Genomic DNA, 27928 nt, shown 5'->3' on the forward strand with positions numbered 1-27928 from the left:
ATTCCTTTGTTCAAAAACCTTTAAGAGACAATTTTCCTTATTCTCGTTAGAACATCCAGCGATCAAATTGCAAGCAAAAAGATTTGAACTGCATTTTCTAGATCTTTTAAAGCTTTCAGACCAGAAATCAACTTTCAGACTAACTCCTGGGTTATCTAAACTCAGCTTTGAACGACCCAGGCCAGATGTTTCTATTATATTTTTTTTTCTGTGAAAGAATGGCATTGAACAATTTATCAAATATTCTGAAATTCCGGATCTGGGAAGTTAGCTTATCAAGAACCGAGCAGGGTAAAGTGAAACTTTTATTAACCATGTAACCCTCCAGAAGTGATAAACATGTAAATTCTCCCAATAAAATCCATACATTACCAAGCATACAGGTAATGAGAAGACCCAAACTTATCAGGAAGAGGTTGTTATCTTGATTTAATATTAAATTCTCTTAATAAATTAACGAGGAAATGATTAACAGTTGGAAGGGAGAATTTACAACCAGATCCAGGCAGCTACAACTACAACGCACTATTCTCACTAACAACTGCTGCCCTGGTTGTCCCTAAAAAGAAAATATTTATTCCAATCAAGAATAGATTTTCGCATAGCTCCTAATTATTTTGAAAAACGGAATACCTTGTCATAGTAGAAATCGAAAGAAAGAAAGAGAGAGACTATCCGTTCCGTCACAACGGCGCGGCCAGGCTGCTAAGCAAGATTCAAAATGGCGGCATCCGAAATCAACGTTGAGCACATAAGTGACGACAGTTCTGGAAAATTAAGTTATTCTTTGCAGTCAGTAGATCAATTCTAAAAGTAATCTTAAGAGCTAAACTAAACATTAAATGGTTTCTAAAGCAAACTACTTCTATAGAAGCTCAGAGAAATCCCTCTTAAAGAAAACTGATGATTTTCTTTTGTCTCTGCTTTTAGCCAGGTTTACTTTGAAGCATTAATTGTCCAAACTCGATTGGAAAGCCTGTTTCAAGCGTTCAGTCAGAAAAACGAATTGGGGTAGCAAACAGTGCGATGGTAGCGGAGGGTTGGAAAACGAGAGAGGCCTGGGTCAAGCCGCGTACCCCGACCCAAGCCTCCGTCGTTTTTACAAATGGCGAGAGCGAAGCTTCACGCAACGACGAGTCACGCCAGCGCAAAGAGATAAGGAGTAACAGGTCACGGGCACCATAACAACGCAAATGACTGCCCACAATCTCGCGATTTCCGAATGAAACTTTCTTGCAGGCTTCTGTTAAAGGCTCTAAACCACTCTGGGATAATCCTCTGATTCCAGGTCATGAGTTACGATGGTCCAGTTTTCTTCTCGTATTTGAAATGAGCGGCGATAGTGAACCCTCTGCAAACATGATAACACGAGCTTTAACAGGATGAAAAGAACTGGGGTTAATCCACCGGCTATGTAATAAACATCTACTGAAAAGGATGTGTTAGGGCCGAATGTTGCCCAAAAATACACAGTTAAAGTCATGAGAGGAATAGTTGCCAACTTGAACGCGAGATACGAGTGTGCCGTACACCGAAAGCGAGGATCCACGCGAGGATTTTCTTGCGATTCCGGATCAGTCGGGCCTTTCCATATTGCGATAATAAACACTACTCCTTGAGATATGCCGGCCATGAAAACGATTGAAGCAGCCGCTTGGAGAGCAAGGCGACTATCTGGTTTGCCGCGTCCGGCGTAACGATCCAGTGTGGCGTTGATCAGGGGAAAAAGACCCAGGAAAGCCAGAGATAAATTGTTGAGAATTAGCATTACTTGGTTTAGTGTATGGATGTAGTTGAAGAGCGAATGGTGCGTGAACCACAGAAGAGCCACGACTATGAACGTGACTGCATACGTGGAAATGTCTGGCCTAACGTTTTGCATTGTATATACAAAACCATGGCTGCCTACTTCCGCTTTCGTCGGGAAATCTTCGACTGTAACATCCAGAATTAACAACGTAGACACGATAGCGAAGACTCCGTCGCTAAAGAATTCCACTCTCTCTTTGTCGATGAAATTCCCGAACATGCGATCGAATTCCGAGTCAGTCAGACGAATATGCGACCATTTGCGATAAGTAACACCGACAAGACGATTAATCCAAGGGGACACGGCGACAACAGCCGCTACCACGAGCGCTAGCGGCTTCTGCAAGAAGCTAAGGAGACCAGCGAGCAAGTAAAGACTTGCTATGACGGCTTTCTTTACGAGCATAAGTTTCATTCTTTGCTTCATTTCATCTTGGGTGAGAGTATCAAATTCTTGAGCCAACAAACGTGGCTGGCGGAAAGCATACACTATCATGATTACCTCCAATATCTCCAAAGTAATGAGATTTCCGCATACTAGCGCCATTGGTGTACCCTTGCTTGTAAACGTTCCCTCTAGAGCGCACGTGAACGGGAGGCACGAAGTAAATAGCAGGGAAGTAAGGTTGAACCAGATCATGACATCGTCCACCCGTGACAAGATACGAAATCGAAGCACATGAGACTCCCATACAGCGCACATCATGAGAAAACCGACCATGTAGATCACAAGCTGGGGCCATCTATGTTTCAGTTGTTCTTCCAAGCTGACGTGCTCCGAGGCTCCTGTCTCTTCGAGTTTTCGCACCGGCAGAACTAAGATAGTGGAAACTATGGCGAAAACGGCGTCGTTGAAAGCTTGCAGACGATCGAGATGAAAAACATCAACCTCTGCTCCTTCCATGTTGTATGGATCGCTTTTTCTACCAAATTTGATTTAGGTCTGTGATCGCGGGAGCCCTTAAAGCGATAAGAGAACTTTCGTGGTTGCGATCTGTTAGCCCTCTTTAAATTAAGGTTTTATAGTCTTTCTATAGAAAGCAAATCCTTTCATAACGCAAATTTGAATTCCACATGAAACGTCTTCGACACGTCTCACTGATGCGTATCTTTCCAAGAACTCCAAAATGTTTCCGGCCTTTTTCGGCGAAAAGTCAAGGCTTTAGGACACTTACCCTAGACTTCGCTCGAGATCCAAAGTCACACAAAGGAACTGAAAGTCTCACAACGTGTTTTTAACTTTAAATCATAATTTGACTGGAAATGTAAACAGTTCGAAAATGATGGCTTGGCAGTTAAGAATATTTAATGCTTTAATAAGACACCCTCTAACAAAGGTCAGAGACCGAAAAATGGAGCCCAGACTCTTGGAGTTTACTAACATCTTAGGCTTTCATGAAGCCTGATGGCAGGCTGAGGGAAGATCGAGGGGGTGGGAAATCTCATCAAGGAAGGGGACTTATCTACCAAAATTTTTCTGCGAGCTAGTTGAAATACAAGTTACTCAATTTTCTCCTGCTTTATCGCCAATATGAAATTAATATCAGAGATAATTTATTGCTCTACGGTCCAAAGCTTTTGATGTTAAAACCGGAAGCTGTTGCAGGCTTTCGAAACAAGTATTTTCTGTACCGTAACGCTACCTTCTACAATTATAAGACAACAAACTTAGTACTGTACAGTTTTTCATTTCGAGGTGAGTGGGAAACGTTGAAGAGGAGGAAAAATTACTGCAGACTAGAGTTTAAGAAGGGGAGCTTGTCACCGGAAGGGGAAGAAAGAAAATAATGGAATTTATCATGACCTGTCACAGCCTGGGCTCAATTTCCACCACTTTTTCGTGTCCGGTCTTCAGGAGCGCGGGCTCATATTCCCGACAGAAGATGAAGTAGGGCGTAAAATGAGAGTTCATATGTGCAATAAAAAAAAAGCATTGTGAAAGCTGAAGTGACCCCGAGCCAAATATTTTCCCTTCCGGCCCTCCCACCCAGACGATAAGTAAACATCATTGACGTTAAGTTTGGTCCGAAGGTTTCCTTCTTTCCTTCCATTAGCTTAGTTCTTTCTCAGGCACTAATCGTTCATCGTTGTGAAAAGCAGGAAAAAGCAAGAGTGTACTCAGAAGGATTCATGGCGAGGGATAACACATTGCCATTCGGTATCATCACTGGGATGGCAATTTTGTTACCAAAGATCCAATGTTCGTCACGTGTTGCCAACTGTGACAACTTCACCCCTTCCCAACCCTTTTAAGTGTTGACAACAGTCGAATTTTTTGACGCGAATTTCGTAACTTCTCCTCTTTAACCGCAGGAGAGCAGTTTCCAATTCTTAAAGGGGCACAAACGGTTTGAGGGGGGTGGGGTGTGTGAATTAGAGACCACGGGAACTCGGGAACTCAAGATCTACGAACACATCAAGAACTTGTACATTGAGCTTTAATCAACTGTCTACACTCCTGATCGGAAGTCCCGTTTGTACAGTGAAATCTAAACGGGTGCGAGAGGTAAAGGATTACTTGCTTTGAGTTTCACTTTGGTTCAATCTCGGCCAACTCGGGAGGGACATTCCACACCTGCCCCTTCCCAACCCTTTACCTCTCATCTCCGTTGCAGAAAGCCACTTTGTCATAATACTGACTTTCTAGTTTACAGAGGATAATTGAAGCTAGTATGTATGTTGAACTGGCTCTTAATTTACTCTTAAGTTTGGGGTATACTTAAAAATTCCTAGGTCTACACATTATGTTCATCTTAAATATATATATGATTACATGTTAAAAGCTCTAGGCAGGTTTTGCTCCACAATCCTTGAACGATTTTGCTCAATCTACAAAAATGTCACACCGATATCTTAATTATTTTTCACCACTTTAAAGCAAGCAATGTCTAGAGCAGCTCACACCCTAACATTTAAATGTGAAAAAATTCTAAATCCATAATTTATGCGTACAGTAAATGCTGTGGTTAAAACCTTCGGCTTAGGTTTTTCTTTCCGTTGTTTTGCTGGCTCAAAACAAAGGAAAGTGTGTTGAACGAGAAAACTGCTTAAAATCGACCAAAAAAAAAAAACCCCTCAAAAATGGAGAAATCTGACCTCACTTGAAAAAGAAAAAAATAACAATGATAAAAACCCCTAAACAGACAAACAAACAAACAAAGGAAAGAAAGGCAGAAACCTTTGACTCATAAAACTACTTTTCTATAACGAAAAAAATTTAAATATTTTTTTCAAAGTGTTTTTGTTCGTTCCTAGCGAAAAATTACTCTAAATCAACAACAACAACGAAAAAAAAATAATCTTGAGACCACATGACGACTTGATAAATGGCATAAAAATGAAGACCGACGCCCAATGAGGAAAGCGAGCATTTTAACGGTGGTAGGAGTAGGAAAATCTGTTACCAATACAAAGAGCGGGAAACTTAGCAGCTTAAACTTCCAAAGGCGCGAAAATATTGGTAACCAGTGTCAAGAGCGGGAAAATCTGCTACCGATGCGCAGAGCGCAAAACACATAAAAGCGCGCGAAAGCTTGCTGTCAGTAAAAAGGGGCAGAAAAATTGGAAAACTAATGCAAAGCACAGAGTTAAATGAAACTGTTTCTATCTCTTTTGTATAAATTGGTTCAAAACCTAGCCAGGTTTTTATCGTGACCAAAGGCTACACGTTTAATTAGCTATGCAAACACTTGCCCCGGAGCAAAGTCTAGCTTATACGAGATCTTTACATTATACACACGCAAACCTATCTGTCAAACCTTATTAAATATACACTTCTACGTGAATATGAAATCTAGTTTCTTTTTCTCCAGTTAAACAGAATAGTCTTCGACAATAGAAGTAAGGGAAGACGAGGCAAGAAAGCTTTCAAAACTTTCAGATGAGGACTGTAACTTCGAAACTTGCCGTACAAGAGTATTTAGACCTGATTCAAACGGTTCGATACTCCCTCAAGCTTCACAGTAATGAAGAAAAACAAAATGGAGGTGTAATTCTAAGAAAAAATTTAAGTAGGATTACCTGAGCCACACAGGTTCGCTATCTTAGATCCTACGATCAACCTGCTACTTTAACTTATTCCATAAAAGGTCTAAGACTTTCTCGAATTCTCTTGATTACTGTTGTAATTCCATTTAATATATTTGTTGTTGTTTGTGATGACGATGACGATGATGATAATGATAATGATGACGATGACCACAACGATGAGTGTCGTTAAAATTGGTTTTGGTTTCCAGATCAATGTCTTCACCAGCATAATTAAATGAACGTCCCGGTTGGCTTTGAAAATCTGCAGGACTATACCCTTACTACATTAAAGGAAAAATCGTCTACACCACAAAATTAATCAAAGATTTCACCGTTTCCAACACATCTCTCTTCTATCAGAGAGACAACACAAATACCATTACACCTCTTTTTGCACATACATTAAAATATTTGTGGTCGGTTTCTCGACCTTCACGTACATATTTAGGTACTTATCAACCAGCATGAGATTATATGAGGATATACATGATGTAAATGGTGATGCGCATCCTATTAATATGATCACTGCACCTTAGCATATCTTTACATCACACTATATGCGAGGATCGACAAATTATACTGTACATGTCGCTTAGCGAAAGTACACCCACAGGAAAACTAGACAAACCAGTAACAGGACAGTCATGATTCGTAAAAACCACTTCAGAGCAGGATCTTCCTCGACAAACTGGACTACACTCAGTTTGATTTTCTCGCCTGTTGCAATTTCCAGTGCCACAGTCTCGCCATTCACATTCGGCTTGGGTGGAACAGCATTCTTTTCCTCGATTTTGATAACTTCTCCTTCAACGTCGAAAGAAGTTTCCACACGAGTTGTTGGACTTGGATGGCCTGAAATTTACCAACGGCGGATAATTTTAACCCTTTCGATCTTATTAGTAAATCTCCTTACTGTCTACCATACAATTCTTAGGATGTTAGTTCCGAGAATTTGTATTATATCAACTAACAATCCCAATGTTGATACATTACTCATCACTTGTCTGCTTGAAAAAAATTCCGTCTTGGCTATTCATGAGAGTTTCATTTTAAAATACACAGTATGGTGATATTTCATCATTCACACAATACATATTTGGTCCACCACGACTTGTTTTGATTCTGCAACTGTTTGTAACTCAACCACAATAAACAAAATCCCCAAAATGTTCCGCATAAATAATCTTCACCAACAATGAAACCTTACCATTCTTTTCCAAAAGCTCGACTTTTTCGGTACCGGTCACACCACCAATTTCCACCTTCTCAGCTTCATCTGCTTCGCCAATGGATCCAAATGAGATGGGAGGCTCATTGATTGTTGGCCAAGTCAGGCCACCAAGCTCGTCTCGTGGGATCTTCTTTGTGAACAAACTCACCACAACCATGATAAAGCCACTCACTCCAAAAATAATGATGGCTAGAAAATGAAAAAGTTAAAATTTTGGTATTTGATGATCTTCTATAAAACTGGACCATCAGCCTGGAGTAAGAAATTTAAGAAACACCCATTGCCCTCAGGGTTGTGGTCATTGAAATGAAGCCGGAAAGGTTGATGAGAAGTACTCTCACACAGATACCATTCAACATGCTTTTGGTAGCAGTTCTTGTTCTGTTCGAGCTTATAAGTGTATCCTTTGCTCAACTAGGTATGGTTCATTTTGCCAGACAAAATAGCTCTAACTTTTAGTTTGTGGGTGAGAATCCCAAAGTGTAATTATTAAAAACCAAAGCAAAAATAAAGAGCATTTCCATGCTCCTTTTCCCTCAACTGGCCATCTTGCCTTAGATTCTGGTTGCTCTCAGGGTAGATACCACTATTCAATGGATAAATTGCTGTCCAATTGATGAATCGCTATCCAGTGGATAAGTGTGAACAAATTGAACTGCACTATCCATCCAAGAGTAATTTATCCAATGAATAGTGCTATCCAATCTTAAAAAAAAAAAAAAAAAACAGGGCTAGAGGCCAGTGTTTCTTGAAAGTCCTGCTAACTAAAGAGTCCAAAGCCATATTTTGAAATCAAAATTTGAAGAATAGGAAAGCAGATTCTAGCACACTAACCTGTTCATTTTGTTTCTTTAGCTGTCACTCTTATTGTATAATTTTCAAAACTTTTTATCCTCAACAATCAAATTTACTCACCATAAAACATGAAATGCATTTTAGCAAATCCAGGTCGTGTATCTTCTTCACCACACTTAGGATCTGACCAAATATTACCAGCAATAAACTTGGCCATTCCCAGCAAGAACCCAATCACCAAGCCTGACAGCGCTCCTGCTGCTGTCAGACCTGTCCACAGGATACCCAACCCAAACACCATAGTAATTGGTGGGGCAAGGTAGGATTGGATTGTCTGAATGTAAACAAAAAGCTGTTTCCCTGCAGCACCTGTTGACAAAAATGTACATAAATATAAAATGACTGGTTTGACTCGAGAGTGTTCTATAGCCATGTGGACATGATTCACAAAAAAGCAAACTGATATCAAGTGGTTACCTATCTTTTTAATGCTTGAAAATTATGATAGTACTGTTTTGTCAGGAGCGAAATGATTTACATAATTCAGGGCTTGAAATAACTGGTGCTCAGTAGCCAATGTCCAAATAAAGGTTTAGTCTGGTTAACTCCTCAGATGGCTGGTCATTTTGTCCAGTTGTTTGAGCATGCAGAGAAGAATCTAATTCCAAGCTTAGTTCAAGTTTTAAATACAGGTGTATTTAAGGCTGCATGTGCAATAATGGAATTGTAAATAAACTTGTTTTGTGGGGATGGGAGGCAGGAGGGAAAATTCATTAAGATATGGCATGATAAATATTCTTTTGGCCAATAATGGGCTGTGCCTGAGTAAAAATAAGTTTAACTGGACAAATTATTTCCAGTGTTGTGAGAAAAAGAATTGTCAAGCAGGCTACCTACATGCAGCACCAAAGAAGAAAAAATCATGGAGAGAACAATTAACACAATCGCCAGGACTCCACTTAAAAGAATTAATTTTTGGAGCCAGCTTTGTGGCCCTCAAATGCTGGCTGAATTCTGGAAACTTGTTCATTCCCTAAGTGACATACAGAATCCATATGATGCCCAGTGATGATGATGTTGATAATAATGAGTTGAAATACCTTGAATGATTGGCAACCAACATAAACTGACAACCACAAGGAGGGCAACAACCACCCGGCCAACAATGACTTTTTCTCTTTCTGTGGCCTGCAGCATGAAAAAGAAAGAAATGCAATTTGTAAATACTTACAAAGAGAAGACAGTCTTTGCTTAGCTAACACACTACCTGAAGAAACAGCCTCTTTACAAATACTGTCCAGAGGATCTCTTCATTATCGCGACTGAGGTATATAATAAGGTACATGTACATGTGTATGTAGAATCCCACAAAGTGCTAAACTCATTTCTCTGATAACAGTAGCTTTTGCCTTCAGTTTTCAACTTCCCTATCCCTCCACCGTTTACATTTTAAGCATCAGGTAAGTAAAGTTTAGAATTACATGTACTTATGATGGCAAGGTCTGTTCGTGACAGGTGGAGTGACAGGAGACCTTTGGAAAGCTCATCACAGTTAAAAACCACAGTAAAAGTTAAGGCTGCTCATTGGATACCAAAGATCAGAGAATTCTCCACCCATTCCACCAAATTCTTGAGCGAAATGTTTAAGACCACACCTACTTTTCATTTGGCTGCAAAGAATATTTTTATGCTACTTGACCCTTAAGCCCCTAAGAGTGACTAGCATCTAATTTCTCCTTACTATAATTATCACCCCCTGAATCAAACATGAAAGTTATGAGAACAGAGGAGATGATCACCAACTAAAGCAGCTCTTGATTGTTACACAAATTCTCCTTGTCAGCCTCTTTGGAAATGTATAGAGAACAGTATGGAGAATATGCATATTGATGTTTGGGTGTAAAGGGTGAACACTATTCTACTGGCTATTTTATATTTTCTGGGTGAAAACCTTGACATTCGCATACCATTGGCCTGAAGCGGAGCCACACATCCACAGTAAAGATGGTGGCACTGCTGTTAAAAGCAGAGGAAAGAGAAGACATCAGTGCTGCCATCATCACCGCCATCATCAGGCCAACCAATCCAGTGGGAAGAACATTAAGAACCAGTCTATTAAGAAAAAACAAACAAACCAATATGTCTTGATAAGAAAAAAAAGCTGTGGACACACACCGTCAGATAAAAAATGGTTGGGTACCAAGACTAGTAACCTCTCTGAACACGTGTATAAGGAGAGTAGCAAGGATTAAGGGGGTGGGAAGGGTGGGGGAGATCCTGATCCCATTTCAGACACATTTTAGAAAAAATTCACTCCTTTAATACAAAAGGGAGAAATTCAAATTTCTCCTGTTGTGAACATTGCTGTTAAATCAATCAATAAGGTCACAAAACTAAAGGAAATAATTGCCAATAAAAGAAGCTCTGACTTGCTTGTTAAACAAATTTTCCTTGTCAGTACCATAAAAAATGTAAAGAAAACAGTATGGAAAACATAATGACGTGCTTTAAGGGTGTACATGGCTGAAAAAGTAAAGTTGTTAGTATCATAGTAAATCAGAGGTAATTTTTAGATGACAGTATAGAGTGAAAACTTCCTATTTAATCCTGAGATTTCCAAGTACACCACAATAATATGAATTAAACTTAGAAATTCTTTGAGAGCATTTAAGCGAACTTCACTGAGCACACATGTCCAAGAAAACCTTCTCTTCCTTGCGTTCAAGAACCTGCCTCAAAAAATTATAATTGACGCATGACTAACATTCTAGGGGAAACAATATGTTTCAAATGGTCATGCACAGCTGAATTCTTTAATAGCACATGCACCAGCATGCATGGTGCCCTTCAAAAGGTAAACTATGTGCAAATGAAACAATTGACAAGACAAGGCTGAACAATAAACTTACTTGGGATAGGCATTGTTAGAGCAGCCCCACTCATTATCGCAGTGAAATTTACAGCTGACGGGATCTGCACAACCAATGGAGTCAGGGTAGAGGACGCGGCTGATCATTCCTGGCATCACCATTATGAAGATGGGCAGGATCTTCAGAAAGCCAGCAAAAATGGAACCTGCCTTGGCCTGAATGTTGTTCTTAGCTCCCAAGGTACGCTGAACAATCACCTGGAAGTAAAGAAAGATGCAAAAGATGTCAAAGATGGAAGCGTCACCTTGCTCAAGCTGTTGATTACTTGACTTTGTCGAAGACTGGGGCTGAACATACATTGTAGTTAAGATCTTTGATTGACAGAAAATGTGCATGCAAGTGCAATCAAGTGTAACCATTTTCATCCTGAGTTACCATATATACAGAAGTGTGTTGTTGAGGTTTTACATTTGATCACAATAAATTACAATTTTGATACAAAAGGAATGAATTCTACTGTAGGGAAATAATATGATAATTCAAAGGGTTGAGCTGGTTTAAGCGGGTGCAAAATTTTTGGGTGGGTGCAACAAATATGGGGCCTACTTGCAATGGGGCACACCCTCCAGATACCCTCAACCTTTTGACCCCTTGACCTTTCAGGGCGTGAAATTAATTTTTTTTTCTGATAGCCACTTGGCTCCTAAATTCATCAAAGTGGTAGCCAATTCAAAAAAAGTTGGTCGCCATTTTGAAAGACAAACAAAACCTTTTTTTTACGCTGTCATCGTTCTAGAAATTAAGTAAGGGAAAAGATCTTTAATGTGCTACAAAGGGGACACTAGGATGGATGATATGCAACGTTTAAGCTCACCTAAATCCAAGATGGCGTCTAGTTATCGATCACAATGCATCTGCTGCATTTTGGAAACAAACTTAACGAGGAAGTTTGCCGCAGATTTGTCTTTGCAAATCTTTTTAATTCACTAAATCTCTTGGTAAGGTTATGATGAAACATTCTAGTCGCCAATTTGGCGACTAATTTTGGTCGCCAAAGTGAAAAATATAGTCACATTTGCGCCTGTATTAGGCGCAATTTCACGCCCTGCCTTTTAACCCTTCGACAAGCACCTAATTTCTCCTCGCAACAATACCTCTTCATCAAAACCTTAAAGTCCCATGAATAAAAGATTGAAATGTTAGCCAATTAAAGAAGCTCTTGATTGTTCAAACAAATTCTCCTCATCGGCACCAAAGGAAAAGTAAAGAGAACAGAATGGAGAATATGTATACTGATGTCAAGGAGTAAAGGGTTAAAAATACGCTTGACCTACCTGATCTGTACACCAATACCAGACTCCCATAATAGGAAGAGTGGTCCACAATCCAAGCCATGGATAGTCAGGGTCATCTATTGGACGGAACATGTTTGCCCAGTAAGGAGTCAATTTGAAGCACCCGCTTAGGTCAGGTCCAGTGGTTGGCATAGCAGTCGTCATGTTCGCCAGCATCATGTTCGTCATGTTCGTCATATTGACTGCCATTGTGGTGGGAACAACAGTAGGTAAATAAGGACTACCCTGGGCACTTCCGAACTTTTCCCAAAGACCATTGTATCCTCCAACTTTCACAAAGCCTTAAAACCATATTTAGAAAAAACATCAGTACTGATGCCCGCCGGCACACCAAGTCCATAAAAGATAACTAGCAAAGTTAAAAATTTGAGGGGGGGGGGGTGCAGCTTTACAAATAATTTGTGAACACCTCTCATTATTGGATTAGACAGTAAATCATGACACCAAAAACACTCTTTATGAACATTGATTAATATATCTTTTCATGGAAAAAAAAAAAAAAACCACAGACAGTTAATTCAGCAAAATGCAAGACAACAGCATGTGCACATGACGCACTCTGTCCACTTACACAGGCATGAGGTGTTAACTGTCCCTTTAACTGTCCTATTACATTATCAAATTACAAGGATGACATGTACACTGCCCAATCAGTACTCAAATCAGGCTGGTGATAACCAATCACATCCAAGAATTTTGTTTCAGTTTTGATTAATGTAAGTAATCATGTGCTCTTACTTAATATTGCCAGTACAATGGCACCCATTATCATGATGGTACATTGGAGGACATCGGTGAAGATTACAGCAGTCAAACCACCTGCAGAGAAGACAGAAAATATAAGTAACAATTAAACTTTCACTCCATGTTAAGCATCAAAGGAACCAATGAATGTTTTGTGACCGATATATGTGTTATCTCTGTGGGGTTAGTGTGAAATTTGATTTCTGACCTGAAAGCTTAAAAAAAAAAAATTCTGTTTAACTCTTTTTGTCTACAATTTGATTATTGGATGCTCTTAAAAGAACAAGGAAACTTTTCTGAAAAAGGCTCTTGAATAGACAAACAAAGAAACCTGGATTCAAATTTAACCCTGGATTGGTGCTAATTGGCCTTCAAACAACTGGGCCCTAGGTGGTGAGAGCACTGAGAGGGTAATACATTTTGCTCAGGAACCAAACACACTGAACCAGCTGGCTCTAACACCTGACCCCACAACCAGCCCAAAAAAATTGCCTCCACCTCTCCTACAACATGAGCCACATTTGAACACAAGTACATGTAGATATAATACAACTATCTTTAGTTAGGAACTGTTAGTATTGAACTTACCCAGGACAGTGTAGACAGCCGTTATAGCCAAGGTCACAGCAGCAGAGATATAAATATTCCAGCCAATTGCTTCATACAGAAACAAACTACCAGCATAAATGTCAACCTACAATACAAACAATGACTACTGATTTATGACACCCTTGATAATGGAATTTTATTGAAAATCTGAGATGGAATCAAAATTTGTCAATTTCACTTCCAAAACCCTTGTGTCAGACCAAATTGGGGTTCCTAGCATTTCCATTTTTTTTAAAGGGTGGGTGGTGAAATATTGCTGACCCTCTAAGGTATCATCTTCTTTTTTTTTTTTTGCAGATTTGTGAGTCAAGCAAATCTGCAATAGGAAACCGCTCTAAGTGAACTGTCATAAGTCACTGCACAAGCACAACACACAGGTTCTCTGGATGAAACATACACACAATGTGCTAGAGGTTTCAGTTAGTACTGTAACAATTCACTCCAAGGTGTACTCACCGAAAACTTTGTGAAGACATATGAGAACAAAGCCACCACAGTAAGGTATGTTCTAACCCACTGGCTCTGAAACCTTTTTTGCAGAAATTCAGGCATGGTAAACACCTGCAGTTGATAAAAAAAAAAAAAAAAAACACTGTTGTTGCAAATGTTTGCACACAATATATTCATAGTGAGTTGAGGGTCACATCAGCATAGGAGAATTACTGGAATTACTACAAAGCTCATTCCAGAATCAACAAATAAATTTAAATTTAACATGAGGTGACAGGGATTTGGAGCTTGAAAATGAAATTTTAAATAAAAGAAACAAATTAAAGCAAAAGCAAAAACATGTAACTTTTTCTCTCCATTCTAAATTATTAACTGTTTCAATCCCAAGATCTGATCGTAAATTCCCCCCTCAAACTGCTACACATTTCCTTTTAATTAGTTGCAAGAATTTGGTGCTAGGCCAAGAGAACCTCTACCTGACAAGATTGAGTAGTATTTTCATGACCTGTTTGCTGAATAGTGAATGAATATTGTAGAGAGAACAGAGCGTGAAATTAACTTTTTTTTCTGATAGCCACTTGGCTCCTAAATTCTTCAAAGTGGTAGCCAATTCAAAAAAAGTTGGTCGCCATTTTCAAAGACAAACAAAATCTTTCTTTACGCTGTCAGCGTTCTAGATAGACCCTCCAAAATTAAGTTAGGGAAAAGATCTTTAACGTGCTACAAAGTGGACACTAGGATGGATGATATACAACTTTCAGGCTCATCTAAATCCAAGATGGCGTCTAGTTATCGATCGAGATGCATGTGCTACGTTTTGGAAACAAACTTAATGAGGAAGTTTGCCGCGGATTTATCTTTGCAAATCTTTTTAATTCACTATATCTCTTGGTAAGGTTATGATGAAACGTTCTAGTCGCCAATTTGGCGACTAACTTTCAGGATTTGGTCGCCAAAGTGAAAAATTTAGTCGCATTGGCGCCTGTATTAGGCGCAATTTCACGCCCTGGAGAAGTTATTTGTTAATCAATTCTAGGAGTTAAAGGGTTATAGCAGGAATCCTTACCCTTGATCGCAGGTAAATTGGCAGGAAAACCCATCCAAGAAGCAGCAACACCCAGCAGGCCTACAAATGATTAAAAACAAATTGGACTGTTCTGCATGAAATATAACTATAAACCACAGTTTATAAAACTTTTCTTCAAGGACACCTTAATCAAGGAACATGTATTAAGTCAGGGGACACTTTTTCAATTCACAAGGGTGTTCTTTGAATAGTAGCCTGCTAACAACAGTTAGCAAGTAGTAACCCAATCAGGAATTTTTTAATCAAGAAGCCTAAAATGATTGCATTTTAATCCCCATAAAGTCATCCACAGCCTGCAACATGCATGACTGAAATCCAAATTCTGGCATAAATTTATTCCCAATTGTCAGCCTGACTTGCTATTACTAACGTCGGCTGACAAATGAACTGAGATGTTGGCCAAGAATCAAAGCTTCCCTTGCGAAATGGCTTTTGGAATTCCTAGGAATTCCTAGGAAAATCCTAGGAATTCCTAGGAATTTATTCCTAGGAATTCCTAGGAATTCCTAGGAATAAAGGTGTGAATTTTCACGGTAAATTCGGACTGGGAATTCCTAGGAATTCCTAGGAATTCCCAACCATAACAACTCTGGTTCTAAAAACCTAGAAATTCCTAGAAATTCCCAGAAATTCCCAGAAATTCCCAGAAATTCCAAGTTTATAGCCAACAGGACTTGGAATTCCTAGGAATTCCTAGGAATTCCAACTCAGAGAACCAATGACTTTCCCTGAAAAGCTGTAAATCTAAAAAATTCCTAGGAATTTCTGGGAATTTCTGGGAATTTCTGGGAATTTTTGGGAATTTTTAAGAATGTTTAAGAATTACTGGGAATTTTAAGCAAACATTTGAGGCTAATGATATAAAATAAATACTTAAAATTAAAAAAACCCAGCTAAAATTCAAGTATTCAATGAAATTTATTTAGAAGCTTAATTAAGGCTTACATGTAAAATATTTTTGATTAATTATTAACATCAATGTGTGGTAATATTAGGATGGAATTTGATTTATTTTTCTTTTCTTGAAAACTTCATACGGATTAATCCTCAATTACAGCTATTCATATAAAATAGTTCTAATCAATCATTAAATTTGGTTTGACACAAATTGTGAATAAAATCTGTTGATTCTTTTCCATAAAATACAATATCTTAAGTTATATTTATACAGTTATATTCTTGGGAGTGAAGGGGCTGATTACAGACAATTAAAATTGATTTTTTGATTAAAATCTTGTTGTAACTGTAACAATAAATTAGAATGAAGTTATCCTAAACTGCAAACTTAGCTGCTGTTTGTACTGTTTGTATTTTTTTTCCTGGGCTCACAATGAGTTGGCCTTGAATGAGGTTGTCAACAAGAACCTTGACCATTTTGTATCTGGATTCCTTGACATCTGAATTTGAAAAAAAATAATATATTAAAATATGTATGTTTAAAGCTCAGACCAGTCTTTTAAGATGGCTATGAGGAAAAGGGCATTCATTGGATTCTCAAATTGAGAAATCTCTGTTATGGAGTTAGTACATCTCTCTCATGGATTTTACTTAAAAAGGGCTGAATACATTATTTTGTTTTTACCAAGGAGGGCTTCTTTATATACTAAGGTTTGTTATGAATCTTGAATGTTCCCAAACGTGACTAGAGGAATCTTGAAACCTTACTGATAGGTTTATTTCATTGTAAAGCATAAGCTTAAGAAACTGCGGCATGCAAGTGACGGATTCGATTCTCAGAATTATTCTAGTTTCAGCTGCGCCGAGCGTTATGTAAGCTTAATTAAACCCGCTACATCTATTCTTTTATAAGATTTTGATCACAACGAATATCGCAATTTTTACTCACCACAAACTTTCAAAATCTTAGCTTTACAGATGGCCACTCGACCCTTGTTTGTACCGGTCCATATGTCAACTGTTGTCCCTTCTTTTAACTCCACGGCGCCAACGACTTTCTTCTCTTTTACAACACTCACGCTATTCTCGTTTTCCCATTGAACCACAATAAAAGCTATCTTTAGAAATGTTATATTAAGCAAAACAGTTGAGAAAAGCGATCAACCGATGAAAAGTACATTCAAAGATGAGCGCCAAATGGAGTCCTCTTTGTTTCCGATCACGGGCATGATCACGTGGATCTTTTAGGACTTGTCATTGGCTAGCAAAGTGAATCCGCTGGCTTGCCGATTGCAGTGTTAAGAGAAGCGCCCAACTTTATTTTGACTTCTCCGACCGGTTCTCTGCTTCTAGAAGATGGATAGCTTGGTGATATAAATAAAGATGTGAGCTCACTCTATGTAGAAATAATCGACAAGAATCGATCGTATTACAAATGCACGATTTGTGGCCGAAAGTTGTCGAGGAAACAAAGACTCGAAACTCACTTGAGTTGTGTTAATGGCAAAGGTGAGAAATAACACAAGCCAATCACAGTTTTGAATGCGACTACAAATCGTCTTTTACCCTCATATTTATAAAAGAAGGATACCACATTCGGAAGTGTAAGAGATACATAGATGATCCCAGTGTACCAGTACCTAAATCTACAAAGCTTGACCGTAGCAAGCGTTCAGCAACACGTTCCAACACCGCCATCTCGATTCCTCAGTCAGTCGTTTCCACTGAACTTAAAGCAGTATTGACAACAGAGTAGAGTGCGTCTTACAAAGGAGAAACATTTGTACAAGAGACAGGAGTAGCTATATGCGATTACAGAGGTGCGTTGGAACTCTGGTCCACAAATAGTTACGCACTGCCCGAAGTATAAAACAATTTTGTTGATAGCTGACAGACAGAAAAGAACAACAAGTAAACTTAAGAGCTGTTATTATTGAAGTATGACTAGCACTTTTCATTTTTATATAAAGAAGGACTTGTAATTTGCACCAAAAATAAAAAGATGTAATATTTTTTTGGGAGATCCAGTGATTGGGACATTTAAGAAATTAAGTTATGAAAGGAAACTTGGTTGGTACTTCTCACTACTAACAAGTCTTGTTGACAAATATTTTCAGATCAGAGTTTCAAATAAAGTAAATTGAAAACGTCATATAAAAGGTGTTTTTCCTCAAAGGGTACATTGACTACCTCTGTCTTGTCTGCATGCCAAATGTTTGCAAAGTGTGTGGATGATCCACAGGTATTGGAACTCTTACAAAAATGTTTTGTAAGAATAAAAACAGCAAAACAAATTACAGCAATTAGTCATGAAAATAGAGCAAAAAACTGAAAAAAAGCAGCAACAACAATCATGAAAAAAGAAAGATTAATTAGGTGTTGAATTTGTTTGTCTAAGGCATGAAATTTCTACTAAAAGTATTGTCAACAAAAAGTCTCTGACAGCATTTGAGGCAACTGAGCTTGACTGTTCCAAGGTTTTCTAACAAAGGCAACCAGTAATGTAGGTTAGGGAAGTAAGATAACAATGTAATTATTGTTAATTATTGTGGAAGTTGGCAATTTCCATTTAACATAACAGACAGCTGGTTCATGAGAAAATCCATATTAATGTAAAGATTTACTAAAACTTAGTTTGAGTAATAAATTTCATGATCGTTAAGTAATAAACGTGTACATGTATGTATATCTCTTGGTAAGTTTTGTATAGCATACCTTTTATTAAGCCAAAGTTTTAAGCCTCTGAAATTACTCTTTTTCTTAAAACCTTCACACTCAAGGTATTGAGAAATTCTTAGAATTTATGTGGACCTCAGGGTATTAAAATTGCCTCAAATTCAATTCCCAGAAATTCCCAAGAGTTCCACACTTCTTAAATTATAGGTAGTTTGTAAAGCTGAGAATTCCTAGGAATTCCTAGGGATTCCAAGTCCTCACAAAACTGGAGTCTTCCTTTCCCAGAAATTCCCAGTAATTCCAAGCTTTTTAAATCAGAGTTAATTTGCATAAGTAGGAATTTTTTAGAATTCCTAGGAATTCCTAGGAATTCCTAGGAATTCCCAGAAATTCCCAGAAAACTGGGAATTCAGTTTGCAAGGGTCATTTGCATAATTGGGAATTTTTGAGAATTCCTAGGAATTCCTAGGAATTCCTAGGAATTCCCAGAAAACTGGGAATTCAGTTCGCAAGGGTTCCTACAGTAAAGATGATCTTCCCTATTTATTAGGATTTGCAACGGTAAATACACTCATCAGGGTTTCACTACAAAGATCTAATTAATAATTCTCCTTATCATCTGCCATACAATTCTTGTGATGTTAGTTCAGAGAATTTGATATTGGATCAACTAATAATCCCATAATTGATATTCTTCTCTATTCTCATCACCTGCCTGCTTGATATCGTATTGGTATTGTAAGGAGAAATTCTGTCTTGGTCACTTGTGGGAGTGAAAGGGTTAATAAGTTTAAAAGTAGGAAGTAAATACAAAAGGGCAATAGGTCAGATTGTTGAAGATCCCGTGATGTTTTGGCAGATAATATACGACACTGTCTAGAAATTATTCAGATGTTCCACTGATTATGCAGAAACCTCCAGCAAATACTTAAAAACAATAACTCCCAAATGTAAGCCTGTTTGAGGTCAATTATACATTCAATTCCTCTAAAAAAAAGAGGTAATGGCTTCAGTATAAATTTATTCAATGACACATCAATGATATTATAATTTTTTTTTAAACAGTAATTATGGTGAAATGAGGCATAAGCAACCAGCTCCATGAAAAAGCAGCAGACTAAAAAACATCTATGGCAGGTTATCAGAACTTCCTGATAGCTTTATCTATTAGGAACAAACTAGAACTACATAACTGACTGTTAAATTAAATTCAACTCCAACAGACAGTCTCCCACTTACAAACAATCAAAATGTTTTGCTGCACAACAATGGGGCTAACTTTTATCTGCCTCTTAGTTTAGCCGCACATTTTAGACATTAAGTTCTCGACCTTGGCAGAATATGGCGCCTTCATTTATTAGGCTTTATTTCATGCCTAGATTGAACCTCTGTTAAAGGTCACACAAGTATCCCTTTTATATCTGAGTATTTAAGTACATAACTTGCTTCAAAATCCTAATGTGTGTCTATCTTTAGATAGCTGCTGCATATACAGTCAAGTACTGAGGTCTCCACACTTGACTTGTGCCATAAAAGCAACAGCTTATTTCAGCACCTCCCAGCTGTTATGTAATATGTGGCATGACTGTTCATAATGCATTTTCATTGAAAATAACTTGCTTTAAAATCTTAATGTGTGTCAATCTTTAGAAAGCTGCTGCATATACAAGTACTGAGGTCTCCACACTTGACTAATGTGCCATGAAAGCAGCAGCTTATTTCAGCACCTCCCTGTTACGTAATATGCGGCAAGAATGTTTATAATGCAATTTCATTTAACATAACTTCAAAATCATAATGTGTGTCAATCTTTAGATAGCTGCTGCATATACAAGTACTGAGGTCTCCACACTTGACTTGTGTGCCATAAAAGCAACAGCTTGTTTCAGCACCTCCTAGCTGTTACGCAGTACGTAGCATGACTGTTTATAAAGCAGTTTCATCAAAATGAGTACAAAGTATACTAATCAGAGAGAGAGAAGAAAAAATGCACCAAACAGCCACTCGTGGTGTTATCATCAAGAATTCTGCCATGTCACTACAACATTATCTGAATGGTGTATTAGGCCAATAAGCCATTGTTTTAAATTAAAATTATCAAAAAGAGATTGCGGTAACTATCCTATTCAATTATGAAGTGGAAGATAAGCTTGAGCAATTGCATTGTTCTAGTGAAAGGACTATTGTTTTTTGAAAGCATCAATTATGATTTTAGAAAACATGCTTTGGGGTGTTTTGACTCAAAGTTTATTTTGACAAAAGAATATACTTATGATAAAGTCTGTTTGTTTGCTTGCAATAGAGATGCAGCTGGGAAATAATTAAATTTGTTTTTTAATGAAAAATATTTTTTTTCCTATACGAATATTGTTAATATTGTGCCGCAAAACAACCAAAGAGAGTTTAAATGAAAGTAACTATAAAAATTAAAATTTCATTTCATTCAATCCCGCCCAAAGGAAATGCCAAATTTGCTTGAAATAAGAATGATGAACAACTGGACAATGATTACTGTGTAATATATCGTTTTAAAGGCATTTTTGGGGGTTTGCTATTAAGGATGCCAACAAGTGTGGAGGAGGAAACTGAAAAGACAGAGAAGTGTCCACAGTAAAAAGTAAAAATGTTGCAATTTTTCGTTTGCCTTGATCTCCTGTTGTGAATTTTTATTAAGAAAGAAAGACATGCTCTGATTCCCTAGCGCCCCATCACATATATCATTACAAAACAAAAAGATCACCAATACCCACACAGAACCTAAACTAAGCTTGTTTGTGATCTAGAGCACAGCATTTAGGAACAAATATCAGCTGCGCATTATTTAGAAAACAAACCAGATGGGAGTACAAGCATAATATCGCAAAAAAACATCAACATCAACCATGCTTTGTTTCTTGCTCCTTCCAAAACAAGTCACTACTAACAACTCCTCTTGTTGCTGCAATTTTAGCAAAGCTCACACCAGTTTGAAATGAAGTAATCATTAACAGGGAACAAATTATGTCCTACCACAAGGACTTTGCAAAATTTCTCCGACTCAATTACGTCTTCTAGTGCAAGTAAACAGAAACAAAAACTTTATTTGTAGCCATTCAAATGTAAAAATGCTTATTTCCACAGGTACAATGTACATCTCCTGAATACAGCAGCATTACAAGCAAAGAGAATGCATGCAATTCCTACAAATAACTGCAATCGCATGATAACCACTGAGCGATCAATCCAAGCTGATTACACAGCGCCCTTACCTGCCATTCATATGACACAACACCAATCCCTGTTGCTGCTCCAGAACCGGCCAATCCGACAAAGTGCTCACTGCCAATGTTACTGGCAAAAAGGCTGGGCCCCACCTGAAATACATTCAAGAAACAGAATTTGAGTCAAAGATATGTGCTGTAAAAAAAAAGGTTATGTTTGAGAAATCAAGATCAAATTGGGATGAGATGCAAACTGACCGCGAGCGGATTATCTCAGGGCTCAATCACGGGTGTAACCATATCTCAGAGGATTTAAGGGTACATTTTACACATCCCCCTTCCCCTAAATACACTCCTTCTTCTTTCCTAACTTTGGAATAAAAACAGTACTTTACTATGGGAAAACATGTCAACTTGGTAGATTCTTAGCTTCCTCGATGTATTGTATACCACAAGCAATTTTGTCCCAAGTGCCGTCCTCAAGAACACAGTTTGCTACTTAATTTACCAGCCGATTAAAAAAGGGAGAGATGCTTTTAACCTGAGCCTGGTACAGATCAAAAAGAGTACAGCTTTTTGTCTCCTCTTCTTTTATCATTTACCCTTGACACCAAAGAGTGACGCCTCTACTTTCTCCTTCCAATATCACCCCTGAATCACACATTATTCAGCCCATAAGAATTAAGCAAATAAAGAAGTTCTCAATTTTTGTATGGATTCTCCTAGTCAGCATCTTAGTAAATGTATAGCAAACAGCATGGAGAATATGCAGGTTAAAAACAACTTACCGCCCACCACATCACAGATCTTCCCGCCAAAAAATATGTTTCGGCAGTTTCATTTCTACCCCTCTGTTTTCGGAACTTAGACTGAAAAAAAAATAAAATAAAAAATTTGAGTTAGGTCTTAAATGACAGAGAATATTTTATGAGACACCTAGTAATCTGTGAATACTTGTGAAGATCGGGCACAAACTTTCAACCATCAAATAAACTTTTTTCCGCATGAGTAGAACGAATGTTAATTCCACTGTCTATAGAAAAGTAAACAAGATCTTAGAATTATTGTGCTTGTTTGCCAATTTATATTACACTTTATCTGCTTTCAATAAATATTTGATATAAACTGTATTCCTCTACTATTTGTTACATATTACTACAAACAGATCAAAACAAAATTTCAGTGGAAGAATCCATAACAATGCAGTCATTGATAGACAAGTTTAAGTATTTCAGCTGTATATTGCCGCTGTTTCTAATCATTTCCTTTCTAGCAAGATGTCTGATTCAATAACACTCTTGATTTTCCGATACATTGAAGAGGAGTTTTGAAGATTTTTAGACCAATTAATCCTGAAAAATATGTTTAGAATTCAAGGCAGTGGCAAGATGGACAACATATGAAACTGTTTTAAATCCTAAAAATAGTTTCGACTCCACTTTTATGGTATTCTGAAAAAAACATTCACACTGCAGAGGTTTAAAATGGTCAGAACAGCCACTATGAAAAGCAAGAGCTCCATATGTACACAAACAAAGCAAAACATTTATTGCTTTCAATGAGATATTGGCTTCATTCCCAAGGTTAAAATATGGCTTTGTATTTTACAGAGGTCAAGAAAGGTTACATGACTGCACTAATTCATACTCTTGAGTGCTATCCTTTCCAAAGGACCTTTTTATCGTACAAATTTTGCCAACATATATGATGCAAACTCTAAAGTGTGTTGTTCTTGCAAACTCCCATGAGTCTGCAATTTGCATACACCATGCTGTCACATATTTAAGATGATTGACAACTAGACAGAGAGCATACAATGCGTAGGAAACGATAACGTAAAAAAACAATTGCCTTCCCAACTTAAGTGGCTGTTACCAACACAACCAAATCAGAGATCCATGGCTGGGACTGTAGGAAAAATAAATTCAAAGAAACAGGAGAAGGAATGATGTAACAGCGCTCTGCTGGAAAAGTTAAAAATCAACCAAGCTCTATCAAGAACCTGTCAGTCTCGTAAAATTACATCTGTTTGGGTCATTTGTCGACTCAACTCAAAGCGCGGAATATCACAGAAGCTCACGATACACACTGGCTAAAACGACGCTGTAATTACGCTTTTCACTACAGTCCTATATTCGAACCAAAGTTTTAATAGGGATCGAAAAAGACAAATCTGCACACGACTTTTATCATTGGTCAACTGAGCATTACTCTATTCAAGAACATGTGTAAAATTATGCACAGGTCCCAGACACTACGGTCTACTAAGACGAACTACTTACATTGCGAGACTTTCTCCATCGAAATTTCAGAATGCGAGGAGAACGAAGGTTAAAATATAACAAGGCAACCGTAGCAGATGGCTAGTGTGGGTTTTGTTGTTTTTTTTTTTTTCCGGAACGCCGCGACAAATTTGTTTTGAGACGATGCGTTGTCAACATCTTGAGTTTTGGCTATGCCTGCATTCAAGATCTACTCTTGTTCGACAAATAGCCTTTCCTAGAAATCCAATTCAGTTAACATGCCGTCTCCTAAAATATGACAATTACCGAAAGGCAGTAACACTAAAATTTTCTGTAAAATATTCTTACAAAACTTGGACTCACGAGGCGTACAGCGTAAGTTGTAAACAACCTCGCCTAGGTTTACGACCGAAGGCTTTTAATGAACTGCAGATTGTGTTAAACTCACCCACAGTCCCACGATCATGCAGGCTATAAAATAGATCGCGATGATGATCCAGTCGGCGACCTTCAGGCGCTTTTGGTCTTCAGCATCCAACGTCATGTTTATTGTCTTTCAGCGATCAAAACGGAGGGGCGCCAAAGTTCCACGTTGCAACAACTCAATTTGTTCAAAAATAGCAGCTAACCTCGGCTGTCTTGATTGCAAATTTTTGCCCTTTGAACCTTTCAAATCGTACTTCAGAAACTTGAGGAGATTTCGGCGAGGTATCAGCTTCCTGATGAAATTTCCTGCGAATGAAGAAGCAACCGGTTCAAATTACACTCAATGTTACGTAAAGGCAATGTTGCAAAACGCGATGGAACCTTCGGTAAATGGGAGAGTTGGGGGCGTGAAAAAGGAGTGAGTGACGCAGCACTCTGACGTTCTGATTTGTGATTGGTTCCTTCAAAACCCGCAACGCTTTGTTTTTAAGCATTGCCTATTGATCCGTAAATACAGGAATGGGAGGAAGCCCAAAGACGGACGGCGGATCGAAAGGGTAAACTGACTTCAAAGACTTACAAAAATAATCACTACAAAAAATAGATCTTTTTAGTTAACAACTAAAAATAACTTGTACGCTTGAGCTGATTGGACTCTCCTTGCAAATCATCTTAAGACTTGACTTATAAGCTTACATAAAACAAACAAAGACTTAAATTCTATGTTTTCTTTCGTAATTGACATTGTTTATTTTAATCAGGCATCTAATTGTTGATCCTTAAATGTATTTTATCTTCTTATGATTCAATATTCTTCAAAACAGTGCAAGTGTGAAAAAGTTGCACTTTAAAATCGTAACCTCTAAAAAGTTGTACCTTGATCGAGAGAAATTTTAAAAAAAAATTGGACGTGAACAATTGCAAATACAAACTTTGACCATCGAACCCGGAGATAAAAAAAGATTGACAAAATATTATCATCATCATTATTGTTATCATCATCATCATTATCAATGTTATCATCTAAAAAAATTGCAACATTTTTTAAGTCCTTGAAATTTCATCATTCGAACGACGTAAAGGTTGCAGAATCGATTTTGACTGACATGAACAGCATCTAACACATTGAAACTGTTTTGGATGACAACAAAGACTTAGAATACTCAACAAGAACTGATCATCTTCCGATATATTCATTGTTATGTTATGTTTTGTTTTGTTTTGTTTTTTCGAGAAATTCATGAAGAATTTGCAGCTGCAGCTCCTGCAAACATTCAATAGAGATTGGATTTAACTAGTTCATTAAAAGATACATCAAAGTAGATTCCTTGCGTTCAAAGTATCCTGTCCACTCCAAGCTTTGACCTGATATTGAAATTTACCAAAAAACGTGTGCCCTCGAGGAAACTTGTTATTTCCGCGTGCTCATAACACATCAACCAAAAAAAATTGTTGACCATTTTGATTTCTTAAGAAGCGTGCAAGTCTACAAAATTAGAGAAAGTGGTTTATTATGGGTAATGTGATGACCACAAAACGCGAAAGTCCTTTTAGAGTTGCGGTGAAACGAAATCATTCAAAGACCACACTGTGCAAACCAACTTGAATTAATTGGCCTATATTATATTGTAATAACGTCACCCTCGATCTTAACTTAACCAGCTTTCACTTTGACAGAATGGCCTTTAAATCCCTATGTTTATCTCATTAAAATTATGTTAGTTAAGTTTAAAAGAGATTTCATAGGGAATTTATTCGCGCTTGACTCACAGCGAAGTATTGCGTGAAAGTGTCACAATCCGTTGTTCGGTGAGTGAGTGAGGTGGGTTATGTGTTACGTAACGGAGTCTGTGCATCGAAGGCTTTGGAAACCTGAGTAACACGACAAACTTATTTACTTGGCTCTTCTATAAATATCAACAAAAATATGCGATTAGCATTCTAGTGCTTAGATATGAAGGAAGCAACTTCCAGACTCAAGCTCGCGTGAAAACTTTCAGTTTGGTCTTGATAAGCGAAGTAGCATTTTAGGTTTGTATTTTCAAGATAATTGGAGTAATTCTTTTGCGATAGTAGTTTGCCTTATTAAGCGCTGAAACCATTGAACCTTTCATCCCATTGATCTATATTTCGCTCAAATACTGGCGATAGTATAAAAACCCTAAATACAGAACTCTCAGAATAAATCTTTTAATATTTGCGCATTCACAGACAGTGTGACTCGGAACCCAATGTCAACAAATTATTATTTATTCCGAATTCTGTGAACGGCTGCCCTAAGGCATGTCTCAAAAGTTCGCCTACCTAAAAGCAATTATATGAGAGACCCATTGTTTAGACAACGTCCTCTTGAGCAGAATTGAGAGTCTTTCTATTCACGACCACAGAAGCATCGATAACGAGTTACAGGTACATTACATAATCGGGTGGCAAATACGTTCAAAGAGATACACACAATGTTGGCTCACGAAATTTGAAAGCATACAAGAAAACAGCGTGATACATAACCGCACAATATAATGCTATCATTCTTGGGCTACCAAACCCTCTTATGCTATTTTAAGCAAGGCAGTAAAATACCGTTGGCGCAATTCATAATTTTAAAATTGCAAACGAAATCTAGAAATGATGGTTTTACCTCAGTTATTTTGGGGCGTTGTTTCTGAATTAAGTTCAGGAGCGCATGGGTTTTTTCTTCGAATGTTGGCTTTAGGCATTTGACCTGTAGAGGCGAGTCCCAGTGATATTCATGTCAAAATTTGAAGCTTACAGAAATAACATCACGAAAAATCGATAACAAAACTGCGTTCCTCAAACATTGATATTACTTCTTTACAGCTTCGAATGCAAGAAAGATTCACACAAATTGGATTGCTATAGCTTACCGTTAATTACGTACGGCCCGTGGCTTTTGTTGTAGTGCAATGTCCTGTGCAACAGCACCTTTTGTCTAGTGTACTTTTTTACCACGAAATAGGACCCGCGAATTTGATAGCTTTCCTAATTACCTCTTGCCGAGCTTTATCCAATAGGGAAAGAAGAACTTTAACATTCCACTTAATGACCTATGAGGCGCTTGAAGGAAAAGACTTGAATATTTCATGTTTAAAAGAGCTGAACCGGCATAAAATCCACGGCATTCTCGTCAACTGCATGTTATTTTTATTGCCCATAGCCCTGATTTGAAGGAGTGATCTCTTTTCTAGAATATTCAACTACATTGTAAATGAATTGTGATGCAGTAACAGCGCACATCCAGCATGGTAACAAAATCATTCACTTCCGCAAATTTATCTCACGTGTTTATGATGAAAAATAATATTCTGTTTGCCTTTCGCATGAAAATTTCGCCAGGTTCAATGTTTGGTAACATTTCAACCCTAAACAAATTTAATCTGTCCTCTAACGATGGCGAAAACTGTCACGATTTCTGGTTTGCGTGCGCGAATAAAATGATCACACAAAGGAAATGACCCCAGTTAGCTTTGTGACAATCAATACCCGAAA

The 27928-nt window shown here is 37.9% G+C and overlaps 3 protein-coding genes across 4 annotated transcripts; all 3 read right to left on the bottom strand.

The window, feature by feature from the left end:
• Window positions 1-292: 292 nt before the first annotated feature.
• On the bottom strand, window positions 293-3747 carry LOC113685960 (endosomal/lysosomal proton channel TMEM175). Its single transcript, XM_027203551.2, has one exon. It carries the CDS (start codon window positions 2711-2713, stop codon window positions 1256-1258), a length of 1458 nt encoding a protein of 485 aa, XP_027059352.2. The 5' UTR covers window positions 2714-3747; the 3' UTR covers window positions 293-1255.
• A 478-nt stretch (window positions 3748-4225) lies between these two features.
• On the bottom strand, window positions 4226-27409 carry LOC113685944 (sodium/mannose cotransporter SLC5A10). Of its 2 annotated transcripts, XM_089206338.1 has the most exons (16): window positions 27307-27386; window positions 27060-27143; window positions 24444-24727; window positions 22541-22621; window positions 21801-21905; window positions 14959-15018; window positions 13899-14003; window positions 13422-13527; window positions 12828-12908; window positions 12069-12370; window positions 10774-10991; window positions 9832-9976; window positions 8965-9052; window positions 7985-8233; window positions 7046-7258; window positions 4226-6690 (listed from the first exon to the last, which is right to left on the bottom strand). In XM_089206338.1, the coding sequence occupies exons 3-16, from the start codon at window positions 24537-24539 to the stop codon at window positions 6431-6433; spliced, it is 2109 nt and encodes a 702-aa protein (XP_089062464.1). In that variant the 5' UTR covers window positions 24540-24727; window positions 27060-27143; window positions 27307-27386; the 3' UTR covers window positions 4226-6430. The 2 variants fall into 2 exon arrangements, with proteins under 2 accessions (XP_089062464.1, XP_027059334.2); XM_027203533.2 differs by lacking the exon at window positions 27060-27143 and having other exon boundaries at window positions 27307-27409.
• On the bottom strand, window positions 16163-20586 carry LOC149046011 (uncharacterized). Its single transcript, XM_089207829.1, has 3 exons — window positions 20551-20586; window positions 16826-16994; window positions 16163-16376 (listed from the first exon to the last, which is right to left on the bottom strand). Exons 1-3 carry the CDS (start codon window positions 20584-20586, stop codon window positions 16252-16254), a joined length of 330 nt encoding a protein of 109 aa, XP_089063955.1. The 3' UTR covers window positions 16163-16251.
• Window positions 27410-27928: the final 519 nt, after the last annotated feature.

The sequence above is a fragment of the Pocillopora damicornis genome, chromosome 5 (genome assembly GCF_964200805.1).
Source record: "Pocillopora damicornis chromosome 5, jaPocDami1.2, whole genome shotgun sequence".
NCBI classification, from domain to species: domain Eukaryota; kingdom Metazoa; phylum Cnidaria; class Anthozoa; order Scleractinia; family Pocilloporidae; genus Pocillopora; species Pocillopora damicornis.